Source organism: Leucoraja erinacea, chromosome 1 (assembly GCF_028641065.1).
Source record: "Leucoraja erinacea ecotype New England chromosome 1, Leri_hhj_1, whole genome shotgun sequence".
Lineage (NCBI taxonomy): Eukaryota > Metazoa > Chordata > Chondrichthyes > Rajiformes > Rajidae > Leucoraja > Leucoraja erinaceus.
In genome coordinates this window covers 158037526-158059930 of record NC_073377.1, presented here as the reverse complement: position 1 = coordinate 158059930, position 22405 = coordinate 158037526, and the positions used below count along the sequence as shown (strand labels likewise).

Below are 22405 nucleotides of genomic sequence, written 5' to 3'. Positions count from 1 at the left end.
TGACAACTTTCTCAGCCTCTGTGTATGGCTTTTTTTCTTTCATGAGCACATGCGCTATTTGAAGATAGGCAAGAAGAAGTTTTTTAGTCACAGTGTCATTCTTTACCATCGACTGGAAGAAATTCTGCTGCTTCCACAAATACTCACGAGTGTTTTTGAAAAACTGTATGGACTTGTTTTGATGATTGTTATGTTTTGTTCTTAAATTACTGTAATTTTGAAGGAGCCAGGCACTGGTTGCTATATTTTACCCTGCAAAACATGCACTGAGCTGAGGGAGTAGGATTTTGCTAGTTCATCTTGGGGAAGGGAAAAGCCACACTCAATATATTCTTTGTTCCACTTTCTTTTCATGAGTTTTGAAGAGAGAGTACTGGTATTTCCTCTTGAGATTACGTTTTTCCTTGCCCATATCATTAACAGAGTAATAATCTGTAACATAGGTAACTGCATTTTTAAGTTTGTTATTCTCAGTTCCCTTGTCACCCTTCACAAGTGACCTGTTTCCTGAACATACCTCCTCTTGAGTCCTGTTCGTTTCACTTTCTTTCAGAAATGAACTACTTCCTTCTGCACACTCTTCCTCTAGAGCTGGTTTCTTTAGGTACTTCAACAAAGACAATAGGTGCAGTAGAGACAATAGAGTAGGCCATTCGGACCTTCGAGCCAATGTGATCATGGTTGATCATCCCCAATCAGTACCCCGTTCCTGCCTTCTCCCCATATCCCCTGACTCCGCTATCTTTAAGAGCCCAATCCTCTCTTGAAAGTATCCAGAGAACCTGCCTCCACCACCTTCTGAGGCAGAGAATTCCGCAGACTCACCACTCTCTGTGAGAAAAAATGTTTTCTAGTCTCCTTTCTAAATGGCTTGCCCCTTATTCTTAAACAGTGGCCCCTGGTTCTGGACTCCCCCAACATCGGGTACATGTTTCCTGCCTCTAGCGTGTCCAAACCCTTAATAATCTTATATGTTTCAATGAGATCTCCTCTCATCCTTCTACACTCCAGAGCATACAAGCCCAGCCACTCCATTCTCTCAGCATATGACAGTCCCGCCATCCCAGGAATTAACCTTGTAAACCGACGCTGCACTCCCTCAATAGCAAGAATTCCTTCATCAAATTGGTGTCTTAATTTGCAAGCAAAGAAAAATCAGAAAAAGCGAGTCTATATGAGCTGAATGAATTCCACTGCAGGTTTGATAAACAGAAACTTAACCCCCCCCCCCCCCCCCCCCCCCCCCCCCCCCCCCCCCTCTCCCAACCAACAACAATTCACACCTATTTAAAACCTGACTTCAGTCTGCAAAGACTGGGCCCTTTCCCTCCCACCCACCCCTCTCGAATCACAACACCCCACTCACAGCCTGACTGCAATAGATAGAAAAAAAAAAAATCTCAATAAATTAAATTATTCACCCTTCATTCACCCCTCTAGTTTAATTCACCCCAAAATAATTCATTCTCCCCTCTAATTTAATTCACCCCAAAATATTTTTCATTCACCAATTTAAGAAGCACTGTTGTATATAACTACAGGTCGTTTCATATTGTGCATTCTCTAAACTTCGAAATGTATTTGAAGTTTCAAGATGGGCGAGTCTTCATTTTGCTGACATTATCTATCTTTATTTTTGAGCATTGGGAAGTATGATTTCTATTTCCTTGGATTTTTGACGAGAGATCTGGATTGCTAAATTCTTAATAGAGAAAGAGAACGATCAAACTACTTACATTCAGGGACACAAGTTGCAACTTGAGTGCAAATTACTTTGACAGAAACAGTTGATGGAGGGGAGGGGGATATTGAGAAACATAGAAAATAGGTGCAGGAGTAGGCCATTCGGCCCTTCGAGCCAGCAAGTAAGTTGAGCAACTAAGGAAGTAGGGAATCAAGTTATGGAATATGGAGAGAATAACTCGCCTTGGAGCTGAAAGCAACTGAACGTGAAGAATGGGGAGGTAAAAAAAAGTGCTTTGTTGACAGTGAAGCAAAGACTAGGGCAGTGTGTGTGTGCTGGTGGGGGACAGAGGAGTTCAACTTCAATGCATAAAGAATGAAGTCATGACGGGTACGATAGAACATTTGTTTAAATAGATGCGGAAAAAGAACGGACTATAATTTCTTGACAGTTCACATGCCAAGCACACTCCGCAGCGGTTGGTAATGCCTTTCTGAAGCAGAAAATAAAGTTTAGAGAAATAAAACATACGTTGAGAAAGGTCCGGGACAAGTAAGGTGGGAACAATCATATTCTCTGCGCAGTGCCGTGTGTGATGGGGCGCTCTGCTGACCCACATCCTGTCGAGTAGTTTTTTATTCTACAAACCGTGGCAAAATCCGCAAGGATGTAGCTGGGGTTAAGCCTGGTGGCCTTTGCATTGGTTTTGTGTTGGCTCTTGCCGGGTTACTCCTTGCATTTCGCCCAGTGCCGTGTAAATACAAACAGCCTGACATCAGGGCGGCGAGGGCTGCCGGAGGAGTCTCAGCGCCTCGCCAACACCATCGGGCAACAGCCCGGCGGAGCGAAGGAAGGCAGGCAGGCTGGCGGACGGACGTACACTCTCCTGGGCACAAAGTTTGCCCCTGTTTCACCACGCAGTTTGTGTTTTGTTTCGCGAACTTGGCCTGTATTAAGGAATACAGCCCCCAACTGTTCATTCGGGGAGCCGAGCCGAGCCGAGCCTCCAGCTGCATGATTGCACACAGAGAGAGAGATTTAATGATCTGTACTGTTTTGTTAAAACAATTTTTTTTTAAAGAGTATTGCACCTTCAAGATCTTCGATCTTTCTTGCTGTAGAGTCCGCTGACCTTATATCGCAATGACTTGGATGTGAAGGTTTGTGCACTCTCTCTCTCTCTCTATGGACCTCTATATATTTTCAGTAGGTATTAGGCCAGGTGGTTTCGCGGTTTGTTAACCTGACTGTCACTGACAGCCCGGAAGATATCTCTGCAACGAGTATGAAACGACCCCGATTGAAATCGCCGAGACTCCGCGCTGATTGACCTTTCCTTCCCGAAATAGAGTGCGATGTGGAGAGGAGGGTGTAAAATCTCTGGCTGCTACGCCCAGCCCAGCCCAGCCGGACAGCTGCGGCTTTCTTACAATCTCCAGATGCGAAGTTTAACTTTTCTCTTGTGATTATTTATTGGGGATGAGGGAACGAGACCGGGGGATATGAAAGGGCACCTCTCCCCTCCTCCTCCTCCTCCTCCTCCTCCTCCTCACCGGTAGGTTTCTTGTCGGCATAAAACTGAAAGCTTTGCATGGAAATTGTGGGTTTTTTTCCACTTGAGGCAACCATTAAAAATGAGCCTTTAATCAACCCACCAAGCAGAGTCGTGGGGTTTTATTTTTGCATTGCGTCACACACGCGGAACAATTTTGTCCCTTATTTTTAACAAATTAAAGCAATTCCCCTGACTGAGGTTTTGCCAGCACAGGCTGGGCTGGCAGCAGTAAGTGGCAGAGAGGTACCGGGCGGTGAGGCTGTCAGCTGGTGTTTTTGCGGTGCATTGGGCGGGGAGGCGATCTCCGGGCGCTGCTGCGCAAAGTTGCTCCTCGCTGCGGCTCTCCGCTCCCTTTGCAACTTGGCCTCGGAAATGTCTTTGCAGCTCCCGCCCGAGTGGCAGCTCCGGCAGCCACTGGCGAGGCCGGGGCTATTAAAAGTCCCGCAGAGCGCCGCACGTCCGCTCCGCTTGCAGCCATTCGGCGGCGGACACGGGCGGGTCTCCAGCACTTTGTGTGCAATTGGCGAAGAGTTTGCAGAGGGACCCGCCCAATCTTTCCGTTCTCACTCCGCCCCTACTTTGGTGGAAAAAATAATACATAACACGTTCGAGCAGACACTCGCATATATTTTTATATTTTAAAGATCTATATAATGAGTGCACGTTTCGTGTTTGATCTGAATGTGTCCTTGCCCGAATCGGCTAGAAAGCGTTAAAAACAAGTCGTCGGGGAAAACGGGTAAGTGGCAGAAACCAGCGCTGACAGTTTAATTAATGTTTTGCATTATTATTGACAGGACGACTGAAGTTGTAATTGAGAGTTAAGTGTTGCCTGGTAAATATTAAGGCATCAGATGAAGGATAACAGAGCTCCAGCAGTTGCGAGGCGAAATGCAAGAAAGTGAGGGCGAATGATCGTGGATTCGAAATCAGTAACTCGCTGGAGCAGGGCAGATCCAGGCGCTTCAGCAATAACAGCGATCCAGTTCCGTGGAGTCGTTTCATTGTCGAGTCACCTGTAAATAAGAACCCGAGGGACAATATCCCAACTTTTGCAAGAAAGAACAAGAGGAATTCCTTTGGGGTTGAGTACAAATCCCAGCTGGCTGAGAATAAGTTAGTTCTGCATATGTTTTATGCTACATGCACCTGTATCGTCCAATTATTCGTAAACTTTCAGCAAGAGAAGGGAGAAAGTTGCAAGATTTTAGTTTTAATTATCTGATCTGGGATAGTTATTCTTTGCACAATTGTCTGTATGGAAATGTATGCATATTTAAATATCACCTGTGTCAACGTGTGTTCTTAAATGTGCATTTTAAATTTTTAAGTAACACCTCATGACCAATTGCTTATAAATTGAAAGAACTTGCACAAGATATCTTTCTGCATCAAATCTTTTGGTAATAAGCTGTCTTTGTGTGAACTTCAAAGCTAGTTAAACAGAAAATCTGAACTGAAGTAGCTGCGGTAAGTTTTACCCTGAAATACTAAAGGGCATAGGAATGTATTTAACCACTAGTTAATTAGATTTACTAAAGGTAATGCGAATTGAAAAAAATTGGAGCCCATTTTATACTTGTACTGATGCATGCATTTTATCTGTCAGAAAAGGTGTAATAGGATGGATTATGTTTAAATGGACTTTAATTTTGTTATAGGTGTATTAAAGAGACAGCTATGGAGACCAAAGGATATATTGACTACCCAGAAATAATGAATATTGGAAGACAGTGGCCTCTAAACAAACTTGCGTTGAGTGCTGCCGACAATGAAATTGGTAGCTGTGACAGCAATGAAATGACTATTGTTAATGTTAGTTGCATACCACCTGTTTCAAAGAGTGATAATGGAGAGAGGAGGCAGGAGGTCTCTCCCATCCTTCATCATCAACCACCTTATCAAATACAACATCAGTATCAGCACCCTGGTTTTCTTGCTTCAGATCCAAAGTGTCATCTCGGATCTGCTAAAGAACTCTCAAAAACTGTTGCAGAGTCTATGGGTTTGTATATGGATTCTGTAAAAGATGTGGAGAGCGAGTTTACCTACAGCCTGCAGACTGAACAAATGGAGGGGAGGTCCAGCAATATTGCTGAAAATGGTGAACAAGAATTGAACCTTCAAGAGGAAAAGGTGAAAGCTATCTTGTCACAGAGAGGGATGAGACGATGTTCTACATCCTCTAGTCCTGGAAGAAATAGTCGAGGTTCATGCATCTCCAGTCCTATAAACTATAATAATTTATGCTCTTCAGTATCAAGTCCTAACAATATGAACTCTTGTGTTCCTAGTCCTGCTAAAATAAATTACTTAGCTCTATCTAGTCCGGACACTGTTAGCAATTTGGGATCTTCCATCTCTAGCCCTGATAACATCAATCATTTGAATAATTCTGTCACTAGCCCAAATGACATTCATTGCGCTGTCTCAGGTTCTGCCAAGATAAGTAGCCGAACCATGTCTAGCCCTAGTAATATGAATAGTTTGTGCTCTTCCATCAGCAGCCCTGTCCATGTCAGTAACCTGTGTTCTTCAGTCTCCAGTCCTAATAACATGAATTCGCCTCTTTCCACTCCTACTAATCTCGCTTCCCCTCATTCTGCCTCCACTAGTAATACCCTTTTGTCCAGCCCTAATAATAACAGTGTGCCCTCTTCTGTCTCCAGCACTGCTGTAAATAATATGCACTTTCCCAACTGCAGTCCCGCTACTGGGTCAAGAATGATCATTAATCTGAATCAGAACCCAGCAGGAAGAAATCAGATTCATGAGGAAATTAATGTATTTAAAGAAGAGAAAACAAAAACTGATTGTTTAAAGACAAGTTCAATTAACATTGGCAATCCTGTTCAGTTTATAAAAACAGAAGTAGACAGTGATTTTAGCGATTCATGTTTCCTAAGTAGAGGTAGTTCAGACCTATGTAATTCAACGTTCTCAATGCCTTTAAAATGTGAGATGAATGAAACTGCCTGTCTGAACACAGGGTATACTGGCCAAGTTTCAGAAAATCCATTTTCAGAAATTGCACATCAGTTGATTGATCTCAAGACAACTTATGGAGATGTGTTTGACCTTTATGGGAGTTTAGGGGCTCTTGCATCTTCCTCCAGTTCTAGTTATGGACATGATGCCTTTTCACAACCAAACACAACAGTGATCAAACAGGAGCCAAGTGACGAGGGCTACTGCCAAGCCACCTGTTCACCCCCATCTACCATTGTAGGTGTTAATTCAACTGGACAATCGTTTCATTACAGAATTGGAGCCAGTGGCACAATTTCAATGCCCTGCCCCTTTATGAGGGATGCGAGACCTCAGCTTTTAAATTTAATTACTCCTGTGTGCACTGTACTTGGATCCTGGAAATCACACTCTGTCATGCCACAGAACTCCATACCTGCTGGAAAAAATGACGGCTATTCACTGCAAGGATACGTTCCTGAGAAAATGTCACGGTGAGTTTGGCAATAATTTTGTATTTTTAATTACGTTGTGAAATTAATTCAAGATCATGCTTCATCTGTGCTCTTACAAAAAACATATGACATTGTGTTTCGCAAATGTCCAGATGAAAATGAGAGGATTGGTATAGTACAGAAATTTCTTGATGTCTTACCTGATTAAAGAATGCATACACTTTGTAATTTTGCTGATGAATTGGGAACATGATCTCGTGTGTACCATTAAATAGAGAGTATACAGATGTTAATCTAAGATTGCTGAAAGCAGAAAATTAGTGCTGTGTTGCATATCTTTTGTAAATCATTAGAATTATTTCTCAAGATGTTTGTTGATACCTTTTAGAGAAAAATTGAGTGTTCTGAAACTCAATTTGTTAAACAGGATAGCTTCCGCGCATCAGGGGATTCTCTGAATTTTGACCTGTACAGAACAGTGTACATTTGTGGTGTATTATGATGTTGGTGTAAATATGAGTGGTCATCGTGACAATATGGAAAAATATGAAGTTGTATCATGATGTTAGGATTTGTAATTTGGTTTAGTCAGATGTAGCAGTTTTGTTTCCATCTTACTTGTTTTAACATGCTAAAACTATGTAAATATATTTGGGAAGGTTGGATTGGAATGGAGAAATTTAAAATATTTAAAAAGTAAATTATTCACATATTATAGGCAATTACAAATGGCGTGCATCTTTAATTCAGTTTTGAGTTTCTGATATTCATGACATTTATTCCATGGTCTCTGGTTGGTTCAATTATTACCTTATTATTTCCAACTGTTCCCTGTCTTTCGGGACTAAATGTATTTGAGATGATTGGATACACACCTAATTGTAATATAAGAGGAGCATTATTATAAACGTTGACTCCTTTTTTGCCTAATAAGATTTATTTTTGTATCTGAATTTGTATCATATTTGAATTTATTATATAAAAAAATATCTATTTATAATTTGCTCCCACAATGAGTTGGTATAATATGCATTTAATATGATAATAGTGTTTCGAAGTCACTGTAATTAAAAGATACGCATGAAACATTGGCAAATATAATTTAACTTGGCAGAAATGGTACATGTGTTATCTATTAATGGTAACACAGAAGTATTGAGTTAATAAACTTTACATATTCTTCAACATTTTAAATTCATTTACATATACTGAATGTTTGATTTATTTCTAATATTTAATCAAACTAATACTATAATAGTTTGAATTTTGATGCCTGTATTTATTTTATACAATGAGAAAAATGCCCACACCTTTGAATGTTACATTTTAAAATGTCTACATTTGATAGCTTTCTCAAGCACCTGGATAATAGTACATGCTCCCTGGTCAGAATTTCAAGAGAGCAAATCGTATTCAGTGATTCTGCTAATACAGAGTTCAGATATCAGGACTCTTAATGACTGATTAAAATTATAGCAGTTCAATTTTGTTTGCTGATATTTTTGGGGCCACAGCCTATTGATGCAGGTTTGGAATCATTGGTGGTCCATGCTGCTATTTTAAAGCAGATATTACGCAGACCAAGTAAATAGCTTGGTTGTATGTTTCAGAGGTAGGTAAAAGTATTTAACAAGGAAATGCTTGAGTGAGTTGTAGTTTTCAGGAGTTCTACTCATTCTGGCTGCACAGCAGTGGTTTTCCAGCTTCTGAATTAGCAGGAATTTATGCAACTGAATTATTGTGAGCATAGCCTGTTGATGCTCAAACTTGCATTATATAAAATCTTGTAATGCCATTTTATTTTAAAAATCATGTAATTTGCGTACAAAAGTCAAAGTTATGGTCAAGCAAGTGAAAAGGGCTTGATATTTTGAATGGTTTGCATACATAGTCAATGAATGGCGGTGCTGGCTCGAAGGGCCGAATGGCCTCCTCCTCCATCTATTTTCTATGTTTCTATAGTGTTCAAACCTCTAAAACATAGTTTGTTGTATTAGAAGGGCCAAAGGGGTCAATGGAATGGGTTTGGCGAGTCGAATTAAAGAAAATCTCAAAGCTTTTTATACCTATAATTAAAAACAAGAAGTTAACTAGGGAGAAGGTAAGACTACTCAAGGATCAAGAATAGAATTCAGTAAGCTATTGTGGAAGACCAATATTCAGCCTAGAGGTCTCTGCCAAGTGGAGAAAAATCATATGTGGTTAAAGTTGCCGGCACATTGTCAGATATTAATAAAGTTTTTTTTATACATTTTGGTTTCACCATGCAGAAATTACAGCAGTGTTTATACATAGTACCCCCATTTCAGAGCACCATAATGTTTGTGACACAGCAATGTCATGTAAATGAAAGTAATCATGTTTAGTATTTTGTTGCACATCCATTGCATGCAATGACTGCTTGAAGTCTGTGATTCATGGGCATCACCAGTCTCCTCTGGTGATGCTCTGCCAGGCCTGTATTGCAACCGTCTTTAGCTTATGTTTGTTTCGGGGCTAGTCCCCTTCAGTCTTCTCTTCAGCATATAAAAGGCATGCTCAACTAAATTCAGATCGGGTGATTGACTTGGCCTTATAGATTGACTTAAGGGCCTATCCTACTTGGCGATTTTTTTCAGCGACATTGACTGACGTAACATGTCATCGCTGTGTTTTTTTCAAGTCTCGCAACATTTTTTTGTTGCTGCTGGAATTTGAAATGTTCATAATCATTTGGCGACACTGATATGACACCAGCAGTCTCCGAAAAAATCGCTAAGTGGGACATGCCCTTTATAGAAAGAATTCTTCTGTCATCAGCTGCGGAGGTCTTCCTTGGCCTGCCGGTTCCTTTGCGATTAGTAAGCTCACCAGTGCTCTCTTTCTTCTTAATGATATTCCAAACAGTTGGTTTTGGTAAGCCTAAGGTTTGGCTGATGTCTCGAACAGTTTTATTCTTGTTTCTCAGTCTCATAATGGCTTCTTTGACTTTCATTGGCACAACATTGGCCCTCATGTTGATACACAGCAATAAAAGTTTCCAAAGGTGGTGGAAAGTCTGGAGGTCGCGGAGTTCTCTTATACCTTAATGAAGGAGGCAATTAAACACACCTGAGCAATTACAAATGCCTGTGAAGCCATGTGTCCCAAATATTATGGTGCCCTGAAATGGAGGCAGGACTATGAATAAACACTGCTGTAATTTCTATATGGTAAAACCAAATGTATAAAAATGGCCTTTATTGAAATCTGACAATGTGCACTTTAATCATATGTGATTTTTTTTTCTCTATTACAAATCTCAAATAAATAACAAAGGCAAATAAATAAACAATGGGTCTTTGTCCCAAACATTATGGAGGGCACTGTATTAGGTAAATAACAATTGTGGTCATATTTTTATAATATTTATATTTTTGTAATTGCACTATGTTTTCATTACTTGGATTAATTTAGTTAATTAGAATTCGATTTATTTTAATCCAGTTAACATCTTAATACTCACCTTTACATTAATTTAATCTTCCACTCTCCAGTTTCTAGAAATGTAGATGTTGTAGTTTCTACCTTAAATCTCACAACCTCCTTTCCAAATAGTTCTTTGTACAACAACACAGCATATGTTATAATGAATCCATAGATGTGTGATGACTTGAGGGGGAAAAAATGCAGTCTGCATTTTCATGGGTTTTCTGCAGATTTAGGTATTTGGAGTTGCACAATATGGCATGCAGTCGATAACAAACTCAGTGGCTTTTTCAATAACTTGGAAGTATAATTGAAATATTCTATTTTGTTCATATTTTGTTAACCTATGTTGTTAAAGAAAAAAACTTTTGGCTTGGTCAGTGTATACGGAAATGAAATAACCTGTTCATGTCTCTAAGTTGAACTTATGTGGGTCTGAATGAATTGTAAGGAACGTGCTCCTGCCTTTTGCAATTGAATATTAGGCCACATGTCCAGTTCAGTTTATGAAATACATTCCTGTTATTACCAGATCATTTCCTGTCCATTAATATTAGTTGCTATTTCAGTCAACAATATTTCGATGACCATAACAGTCACCGGGAAATATAAAATGTAAAATCCGTCTTCTATACTTGTTGTCATCCTTTGTGTTTTTTCTAAATTAATATTTTCCATATTTGATAGAATAATTCTCAGAGGGTTAATGTGCTGCAAACTCATAAGATGGTTTTTAAGTACACTTTTCCATGAATACCATTAAAAGTGGAGCTTTATTTTGGAGTAGCTGTCAGTTCAATTATAGACAATAGGTGCAGGAGTAGGCCATTCGGCCCTTTGAGCCAGCACCGCCATTCAATGTGACCATGGCTGATCAACCCCAATCAGTACCCCGTTCCTGCCTTCTCCCCATATCCCCTGACTCCGCTATTTTTAAGAGCCCTATCTAGCTCTCTCTTGAAAGCACCCAGAGAACCTGCCTCCAACGCCCTCTGAGGCAGAGAATTCCACAGACTCACCACACTCTCTGAGAAAAAGTGTTTCCTTAAGGTGCCTTCAGCAGAAGTGATAACTTAGATCTGTTGGCATTATAATCCTACCAAACTGCATCAGTTGTTGCACTTCATAGAATTTATGTGGCAGGTCTTTGAAAATAAATTGTAAGTGTGTACATAAAGGAATGGGAATGAGTAAGTATATAAAATTGATTAGCGATTGCTTTAAATGCAAACGTTTTCTTGATCGTTTAAAAACTTTGCTGAATTGGTTTATATCAAAGTAGTGCTGATCAGCATGTATTTTAACACATTGTTTTCGGGGTATAAATGATCTATTTAGTTTGTTGGTGCTATCATAATAATGGCAATTGCTTCCAGATGAGGAGAAAGGAAGTACAAGTATTTTATAGAATTGTTTTTTGTCTTGACAGATTATCAGGACACAAAAATGCTGGAGAAACTCAGTGGGTGCAACAGCATCCATGGAGCGAAGGAAATAGGCAACGTTTCGGGCCGAAACCCTTCATCCCGAAACGTTGCATATTTCCTTCGCTCCATAGATGCTGCTGCACCCACTGAGTTTTTCCAGAATTTTTGTGTACCTTCGATTTTCCAGCATCTGCAGTTCCTTCTTAAACAGATTATCAGGACTCCTGGAAAAGGACTTTGTGGTTTACGATTAAAATTCATTTGGACAATTAACAATTATAGCTTGGATTTGTACAGCAACTTTAGTGCAGAAAATTCCAAAGATAATTCACAATATAATTAAACACAAATTAGCATGGAGAGGAGATATTATAGCAAGGTGATTATTAAATTAGTTAAAGAGGTATATTTTAATAAAATGTTAAAGAAATGCATTGAGTTGAAGAGGCAGAGTTAAAATTTGGGAGTAATTGGACCAGCTGATCGCATCCCATTGCTGGTAAGTCCACGTGTGAGGAAGGTGAAACAAGATGCCGGAGTTGAAAGAATGGACATTTTTGGAGAGTTGTGGGACTAATGCGCAGATGAGAATTTTAAATATGCAGTTGGGATTGTTGAGGACTGGAAGCTAAACCATTTGTATTCCCATTGCTATATCAATTTCCCTTTATCCTCTTTTCATCTGGTCCAAAAGATTTTTTATTTTACTATTTTAAAATAATGAACAGAAAGGGTTTTCCGATTGAGCCACAGAAGTGACAGAATGAACATGAGTGTTTTACAGCTGGTACTGACCAAACATCAACTGTGCACATTTTTCAATGGTTTGCTGAACTAATAAATTAAGATTTAGATACGCAGGCTGGAAGCAAATATTTAACTTGAAGTTAGCTTGAAGGGGCGCAGTGGGGAAGCACATATGCAGCAGTGATTGGACAGAACAATTTTGCCCCAGTTCACCATTACTGCTTTTCTTGAGACTGTTGGTGGTCATATCAAAAAATACTTGGCAAATTGTATTCCCAGAAAGAGCCTTTCAGCAGTGATTTAATAAGTTAGGGAATGAGTGTGAAAAGAGAATGTTTTTTTTCTGCAAAAGTCTATTAATATAAATTAAATCTAGTAGTGCTTTCAAATGATTCAAACCGTTTCCTGATTCACTCGTTCACAGTCTTTTGATCAGTTCAGACCCAATGTCTATTTATCCTGCTTGATCCCTCACTATTTTCACCCTACCCCCTTCACAATAACAGATTTACAGCCATCCACCAGCTATCCCCTATTGGTGGATGGCTGTAAATCTATTACAGCCAGCCCTATTACAACCATCCACCAGCTATCCCCGTTCACCTCTTCACCTACTGTCCTCTCTCTCTCGTATATCTAACCATCTGGTCACAGAAGCCAAATTGGATTTCCAAGGCAGGTGTGCAGCAGAGCATAGACCCAGTTGCTACTGGTGTTTGAGTGATAGGTTCACACCAAAACAGGTTTTGACTGGTTTTAATTGGTGCATTAACTTACCACCTGTTAGTAACTTAACATTAGGTAAATGATATTTTTAAAATCATTAAGAAAAAAATAATATTGAATCATTTGCTGGTGGCTTTGATGCATAGTAATCTGTTTCTTATTAAATTAGAAACATCATATTTTAAAGATTTAATAGTTGCCTTTTTTGTGACTGCACTCTCAATAAATGCTTATTTGGGCAAATTGCTTCGAATGTGTTAGTGCAATTTCTAGTAGTGAAAACAGCAGATCCATTATTTTATAGTTAAACAGAATATACAATATCAGAATTTATTTCATCCAAACCATATTCATTTAGAAGAAAGTAAACTGATTCTATGTTATCCCCCTGCTATGTTATTCCCCCTCCCTCCTAATTGTCAGTAACTTTCTCTTCTCCATCTAAAGGGCTAAGTTCCATTGGAAACCTGCTCTGACATGTCTGCCAGAGATCTTCTTTCATTAACAGCAACAAACAAACACAGAGCTTTTCAGTTGTCACGTTCAATGCTTCATCCTTAATTACGTTAGTTTCCACTTCTCCCACCCAAAAAAAAATATCTGGTATATTATTATTTAAAATAGCAAACAGCTTTGGTTGTACACCAAAAATGTGAAGTATTAAAATAATTCATTTGCTGCTGAGTGCTCTATAAAACTTTGAGAATATGGAAGACTGCATAAATACAAATGTGTTCTTTCTTAAACCTTGTAACATTGTGTGTTAAACTGTTGAATTATTGAGCACATTAAGTGTGGAAGTAAATGACTGTCCTGAACACGGAGGAGATTGTAAACGTTTGCATGATACCCAGCTGTGTTGGTAAGAGCGATCAAACATTCATCACTAGTGATAGTTTCTGATGAAACCTGAGGGCAGTATCCAGCTTTCGTCATAGGATGCAGGTTGCATGCCCAAAACATATAAAGGTGTTATGCAGGCAATTTGGAGGAATGTATAATTGCATTATCATGAACATGAGTGATTACATATGTGGCTCGTATCAAGGTCTAGTTTCCATAAAACTGCCATCCTCGTGAGTGAAGCAGCAATGATAATGTTCCTGGATTGGTCCTTGCAAGCGCTCAGAGAGAGAGAGAGAGGGAGAGCTGATGTTCCATTAGGGATCATAGATAACAGAGAGGGGATTTTCAACTAAGCCATTTATTAATGAAGTATTTCTTGAACAATCCTTTTCTCGCAGAGAAAATTGCAAGTATTCATCTTGTCAAACAAACATAGACAGTTATAGTTTTGCAAACATGCAGCCTTCATCAGAATAAGAAATATTAAAGATAAACAAGGCTTGCAATTAATGCACGCACACACACTAATAGATTCTGCTTGTGGAAAACACCACATGGTTAAATAAAAGGTAATACTAACAATAGACAGAGGAATATTGAGAGAAATTAATGAAGTTAAACGTACAATGAAACAGAAAGAATCCTGGCTAGGCCAAGATCGATGGAGGGCTTTTGTATTTGGACATAGAAGGATAAAAACCTAGCAAGCAGAACATAATCCCATGGCCCAGGATTAGTTTGGGCAGGTAATCCATCTCTGTCACACATAAGAATGTCAAATACCATTGAAGTTTCTGTCTGTGCTGCCGTACCTGGTTTTATTTGCAACTTCAACTGTAGCACTGTGAAACATCCATATTGAATAATTCAAGGAACGTAATTTTGTTGGCTCAATCCCATATCCCATTGGCATGATGTACTGTAGCGTTGCTGAAACTATGTTGAACCAGCAGACAGAGCTACGAGGAGAGCAAAATAATAAGACATTCTAAAAATATGTAAAACTGGGTACTTATAGCTTCTGTGGCAGTAACAGATTCTTTGGAAAAAAATGGTTGAATCCATATGTTGTACCAGGTATAATTTGTTTTCTTATTCCAACTGGATCTGGATGTATGTTACTCAAAAATGAGGGGTTGGGGATGTGGGAAGGAGCTCCAAACACAAAATAGCCACAAATAACGAGAGACCTCAGTCCTCAAGAGTTTAGTATTTCACAACAGTGAAAAGGGACTTGGCAGTGAAAGGAGGATTAGATTCTGTAACATTATACTGTAATGTCTATGATTTCACACCCAACAAATTTAGAACATTTATCACATATACAAGAAAGAATCCATGGTCTTAACAGCAACATTCCTTAAAACATTCTTTCTGTTCATACGTGTAGGAAGGAACTGCAGATGCTGGTTTAAACCGAAGACAGACACAAAAATCTGGAGTAACTCAGCGAGTCAGACAGAATCTCTGGAGAAAAGGAATAGGTGACATTTCGGGTAGAGACCTGTCTATAGACTGAGATTCAGTGGAAAGTGAAACGAGAGATAGAGACGGTGATATAGAGAGAAATAGAACAAATGAATGAAAGATAGGGCTAGGTAAAAATGAGGTGCAGACAATGAGATTTCAACAAGATGGCTTTTAAACTAGTACAAAATTGGTTTAGTAATAGGAGACAGATGATGATGGTGGAGGGTAGGTTTGCGATTGGAAGCTTGCGACCTGTAGTGTTTTACAGGAGCATTGCAGGGACTCTTAATATTTGTATGTACATTAGCAATTTGGATATGAAAGTAGCATATAGGGTCACCCATTCCTTCGCTCCATAGATGCTGCCTCACCCGCTGAGTTTCTCCAGCATTTTGGTCTACCTTGGCATATATGATTAGTAAGTTTGAAAATGGCATGAACATTTTTGAGTTATTGATAATGAAGAAGATAGTCACAGGCGATATAATGATATTGATCAGTTGTTTAATGGGGCAGAGACATGGAAGATGAAATATAATCCTGATCAGTGCAAATTGATGCGCTTTCAGAAGATGAATAAGGGTAGGACAAACACATTGTATAGTGGGAATTTGAAAGTATTGATGAACAGAGGCACTCTATTGTGCAAGTCCAAGAATCCCTGAAGGTGGCAGCACAGGTAGATACAGTGGTCAAGAAGGCACAATGGAACACATGCCTTCAATAGCCTGGGAATAGAATATAACAATAGGGAAGTTATGATATAGCTTTATAAAACATCGGTGATTATGCTGCTGAGGAATTATGGAGCGGCCCGGATATATAATGGGAGAAATTAGTTATAATCACGTTTCGCTAATTGATAAATGTAATTAAATTTACTTGCATACATTTTGAATACAGCCAAGATCCATGTGGTTGGATGAATAAATGACTGCATTAGAAACACTTGCATTCAGAGAATGAGTTTCTGAAACAAAATCATCGCCATCTTAAACAATTACAAAGCGGGAAATGGCTCCTGTTTGCAAAGACCTGAGGTCTCCTGGCTGGTAAATTGTGATGCGCTTCAGTAGCTTCTTGCTGGGTGGCAAGAGCTTAGTGCAAACTTTTCTTACGGGATGTGAACAATTATTTTAACTTACCATTTCTATTTTGAAAGACACCTGGTCAATACAACCAAGGCGGTTGCACTAATATTTGAGCGGTTAAATGTTATCAGGGTGCTAAAAGCATCATTGGACTTGGTTTAGGTGTATGAAGAGGCTCGCATTTCAAATGGTTCTGTCATTTGCCTCAAACTTCCTTCATAAGTGAAGTGTTGGAATGACAGCAACTGTGAATAAAAGTATATTTCCTTTGACAATATCAATTGTGCTTGCTCTTTTCCCGTCTGTTCCTAGTCATGGTAGGTTACAAATCCTGTCCTTAACACAATAGTTGGGACATTGAAGCAGAAATTATTGTTCAATAAATAACTTCAATAAATAATATATTGTGCACAAATTGTCCAACTCAGTAGCAATATGTTCCTTTACAAAACATATGCTCTTTTATAATTCTAAAATGTTACAAAATGGCTATTTATGTTACTCAAGAACCAGATTCTTACATCACATCATGTAACAATAATGGGGGACAAATGTAATTAAAGTTATATGAAGGTTTTTGAGTTTTTAACTTGGTGTTTATAAGCATTTATGGAAGAAAATAAAGAATGTACACTATGTTTATAAGCTTTTGGAGTTAAATGTTTCTGTATTTGAACTACCAGATACATTGTAGTTCATTGGTGGAATGTATATCAGTGACAAGGCTTTTTGTGGTTAATAATTAAGAATAAACAAACAATGATGAGTATTATCAAGTGACTTTTCCTCCAGTAAAACTGCAAACTATTAGTTTGAAGAAGGGTCTCGACCCGAAACGTCACCCATTTCTTCTCTCCAGAGATGCTGCCTGTCCCGCTGAGTTACTCCAGCATTTTGTGTCTACCTTCAATTTAAACCAGCATCTGCAGTTCTTTCCTAAACTATTAGTTTGACATGTGTGGCTTTATATTATGACTTTGAGTGTAGTTTTGGTTAAATATGTGGGAGGCTTTAGGCTTGCGGCCATTACTTTAGTGATATTCTAATGGAGGTGTTTGTATCTGTTTTGCCTGGTATAGATCAGTGGCATCTCCACAATATTGTTCATACTCACTGGAAGGATACGCCAACCAATGTTACCCTTTTTTGGGCCATTTCTCCCAGACTGAGGCACTAGATACACTCAACAGCATCAATCACAGGCCCAGTACCAATGTCCCCAAAGCAAAAATTCTATTTGAAACTATTTGTTTTTGATTTTCGAGCATTAAGAAGGAAATAATTACTGTAGGTAGAAGAAATGGTTAATTTGGCATCCCAAACTTTTAAAGTGATTCTTTTTTTAAACGATCAGAGGGTTTAGCTGCTATGAACTTCGAAGTTTGATGCTCAAAATATTTGTGGATGTTACTTAAATCACAAGCTAGAAAAGCTTAGCCGGTTTAAAGTAACAAAATTGTAAATACATTTAGAAACATATGTCGTCAATTCATTGTTTGTGTTGAAATTGCCTGTGTGTTGCTTGTTCTGCTGTTTACAAAATATACTTAATATACTACATGCAGACTACGGTGTTATTTGATTTCAGATCTGCACACTTTGTCTTTGTGATGAGATAACAGATCAAAGTCCCGTCCATCTGCTTGGGAAGTTCTAAATTGTTGTGTGGACTCATACAAAGGCACTGGCCACTTTTCCCAATGCCATTTCCTGAATCAAAATGACTAAAATTACTTTATTTATCTGGTTTTCTTTTTTTGCTGTCAATTGGCGTTCAAGTTTTTTTTCTGAACTAATAACTTAGGAAATTCTACTGCAGGTGAAATTTATTGGCTACGATGTTCTAGAATATTTTGGGCAAACTCAATGTTTTTCTTAAATCTTACCTCATTTTATTTCTGAACTTACTAGAAGTGAAGGATTTTATAAAAAAGATTCACATATTTGGTATCTTAAGTAGTAGTGTGTTGTATTTGAATGCACGTGGTATAAGAAATAAAGTGGGTGAGCTGGTAGCACGAGGAAATTAATAGGTACTAGACTAAGTGGGACCCGTTGGGTCCCATGTTCACACGGTCCCCCAATCTAATATTCCGCCTCTCCACAAATTCCAATATTGCTGGCCATTGGGGGGGGGGGGGGGGGGGTGGGGGACTTTCTGGAGTGCTAGTATGGATGTTGTGAGCCGAAGGGACTGGTTTCCAGAGGGCTGGTATGGACATTGTGGGCCAAATGGATTCTTGGGCTGGCAGCTCAGTCACTCAGGCCTGGTGAGCTGGCAGCTCAGTCACTCAGGCCGGGTGGGCTGGCAGCTCAGTCACTCAGGCTTGGTGGGCTGGCAGCTCAGTCACTCAGGCCTGGTGGGCTGGCAGCTCAGAAACTGCCAGAAATTCTGCCCAAAACAGATGAGGGACTGTGAGAGAGAGAAGGGGAGGGGGTGGAGAATCAATTTTAGAAATGTTTCATCTTTTTCTGCAGATCACAGCAATGAAGGAGGAAAGTCTATCCTGGCTTGGATCTCACAGGGAGAAAATGAAGGGAGGGAGTAAAATACTGTGGTGAGGTTTAATACTTGCAGGAGGAATATATACTGATGGGCCGAAGGGACTCCTGGGCTAGTACAGGCCTGATGGGCCGAATGCGCTCTTTTAAAAAAACATCTGAGTGAAATCTCAGTGAAAGACTTTTTCTGGACTTTTCCTGACCTGCCACAGGTCTTTTGGGCCAAAATGCTCCTCCTGGGCTAATGCGGGCATTTTGGGCAAAAGGGACTAGTTTCTCGGCTAATAGGGGCCGTGTGGGCCGAAATTAGTGGTTTCAGGCAGGCGAAACAACTAATTTCATTTCCAATTGCATTGCAATTGCATTGCAGTTTCTAGCACAGGGCAGGCCCAAGCCAAGCAGCTGATTGCATTTTCACTTCATTTCCGTTGCCATTGCACTTTCAAGCACAGGGCAGCCTCAAGACAAACAACTCATTTAATTCTCATTAAGGGCTAACAAAGCATTTATACAAGTACATTGCATACTCACTGTGTTCTGTAAGTTCCCAGCTCAAACAGAGAGTCATGACCTCTCCCTCGCCATCTTGCAGACAGATTGATCCACGCCCACATTTCCGGGTTTTATCGTCCCTCCCCCTCCAGCTGGAAGGGGCGTGGCCTTAATGGCAGTGATTGACAGGAGAGAGAACCTCAAGATTTTTTAAACACTAATAAGTCTTTTATTTTTCATCGATGGGAAAAATCCTTGGGGCCTGCGCAGTGGAGGAATACTCTGAGTAAGATGGCCAAAAAAATCACAGCCATATGTCATAGCGTTTTTTTCAAAAATCAAAGCACAGTGCAAACAGGAAGTGGTCAAGATGAGACTTTTAATTATATAGATGATGTTGTGTGATGTGGCTGTATGAGGATCAGAAGTGGGAGCTTAATGTTCAAGTTTCTACGCCCTATCGGAAAGACAGACAGATGGGTTGGGGGAGCACTGCTGGGAAGGAATGAAATTTGGTCCTTAACAAGGGGTGACATAGGATCAGAAGATGTAGAGACATTGTGGATAGAGCTGAGAAATTGCAAGAATAAAAATACCCTAATGGGATTTATTTACAAGCCCCCAAATGTAGCCAGGAGATACGGTACATCAGGAGATACAAACAGCATGTAAGAAAGGCAATGTTACGGTGGTCATGGGAAATTTTAATATGCAGGTAGACTTGGGAAATCAAATTGGTACTGGACCCCAAGAAAGGGAACTTGTAGAGTGCCTCCGAGTGCCTGCTTTCATAGAGCAGCGTGTAATGGAGCCTACCAGGGAAAAGGCAATTCTGGATTTAGTGTTGTGTAATGATAAGGGAACTCAAGGTAAAGGATGGTAGCAACCACAACATGATACGGTTTAACCTGCAATTTGAGAGGCAGAAGATGAAATCAGATCTGTCGGTATTACAGCTGAGCATAAGGGACTACAGAGGCATGAGGGAGGAGCTGGCCAAAGTTGACTGGAATGGGACCCTAGTAGGAATCGCGGTGGAACAGCAATGGCAGGAATTTCTGGGAATAACTCGGATGATGCAGAATCTTTTCATTTCAAAGAGGAAGAGGGATTCTCGGGGGAGAATGAGGCAACCGTGGCTGACAATGGAAGTCAACGGCTTTATCAAACTAAAAGAGAAGGCATATAACATAGCAAAGATTAGTGGGAAGCCAGACTGTCGGGAAGCTTTTAAAGAACAACAGGAGGTAACTAAAAAGGCAATATGGGCGAAAAGATGAAATCTAAAGGGAAGCTAGCCACTAATATAAAAGAGGATAGCAAGAGTTTCTTCAGTTATATAAAGAGTAAGAAGAGTGGACGTTGGAGCACTGGACAATTATGCAGGATAAGTGATATTGGGAATAAAGAAATGGCAGAGGAATTGAATAACTTTTTTGCAGCAGTCTTCACAGTGGAAGACATACCTGAAATTCAAGAGAGTCAGGGGGTGGAAGTTAGTGGCGTGGCTATCACTAATAAGAAGGTGTTTGGGAAACTGAAAAGTCTGAAGGTGGATAAGTCACCTGGACCAGATGGACTGCACCCTAGGGTTCTGAAAGAGGTGGCTTCAGAGATTGTGGAGGCATTAATAGTGATATTTCAGGAATCACTAGAGTCAGGAGTGGTGCCAGACGATTGGAATGTTGCCCCACTGTACAAGAAGGGAGCAAAGCATAATAGTGGAAACTATAGGCCGGTTTGCCTGACTTCAGTGGTTGGTAAAAGTCCATTATATTTAAGAGGGAGTTAGATGTGGCCCTTGTGGCTAAGGGGATCAGGGGGTATGGAGAGAAGGCAGGTACGGGATACTGAGTTGGATGATCAGCCATGATGATATTGAATGGCGGTGCAGGCTTCGAAGGGCCGAATGGCCTACTCCTGCACCTAATTTCTATGTTTCTATTATGAAGGATAAGGTTATGGAGTACATGATAAGATAGGCCAAAGTCAGCTGGTTTTATGAAGGGGAGATCTTGCCTGACGAATCTGCTGGAATTTTTTGAAGAAGTAAATAGCAGGACAGATAACGTGGTTAAAGTGCACATTGTCATTTTATTAAAGGGTATTTTTATATATTTTGGTTTCACCATGTAGAAATTACAGCTGTGTTTATACATAGCCCCCCCATGTCAGGGCACCATAATGTTTGGGACACATGGCTTCACAGGTGTTTGTAATTGCTCAGGTGTGTTTAATTGCCTCCTTAATGCAGGTATAAGAGCAGGTATTCAGCACCTAGTCTTTCCTCCAGTCTGTCCATCACCCTTGGAAACTTTTATTGCTGTTTATCAACATGAGGACCAAAGTTGTGCCAACTAAAGTCAAATAAACCATTATGAGACTGAGAAACAAGAATACAACTGTTAGAGACATCAGCCAAACCTTAGGCTTACCAAAATCAACTGTTTAGAACATTATTAAGAAGAGAGAGAGAGAGCACTGGTGAGCTTACTAATCGCAAAGGAACCGGCAGGCCAAGGAAGACCACCACAGCTCATGACAGAAGAATTCTCTCTATAATAAAGAAAAACCCACAAACATCTGCCCGATAGATCAGAAACACTCTTCAGGAGTCAGGTGTGGATTTGTCAATGACCACTGTCCACAGAAGACTTCATGAACAGAAATACAGAGGCTACACTGCAAGATGCAAATCACTGGTTAGCCGCAAAAATAGGATGGCCAGGTTACAGTTTGCCAAGAAGTACTTAAAAGAGCAACTACATTTCTGGAAAAAGGTCTTGTGGACTGATGAGATGAAGATGAATTTGTATCAGAGTGATGGCAATAGCAAAGTATGGAGGAGAGAAGGAACTGCCCAAGATCCAAAGCATAGCACCTCATCTGTGAAACACGGTGGTGGGGGTGTTATGGCCTGGGCATGTATGGCTGGAGGTACTGGCTCACTTATCTTCATTGATGATACAACTGCAGATGGTAGTAGTATAATGAAT

The 22405-nt window shown here is 39.9% G+C and overlaps 1 protein-coding gene across 2 annotated transcripts in view; it reads left to right on the top strand.

Moving 5' to 3' along the window:
* The first annotated feature begins 2677 nt into the window (after positions 1-2677).
* Positions 2678-22405, top strand: part of nr3c2 (nuclear receptor subfamily 3, group C, member 2) — a 271870-nt gene continuing 252142 nt past the window's right edge. The window contains exons 1-2 of one of the 2 annotated variants that reach the window (XM_055646550.1): positions 2678-2844; positions 4901-6700. In XM_055646550.1, coding sequence (XP_055502525.1) covers positions 4920-6700 — 1781 coding nt within the window. In that variant the 5' untranslated portion in view covers positions 2678-2844; positions 4901-4919. Of the gene's footprint in view, positions 2845-3832; positions 3979-4900; positions 6701-22405 lie in introns of those variants that run through there. The other variant, XM_055646544.1, reaches the window with a different exon arrangement.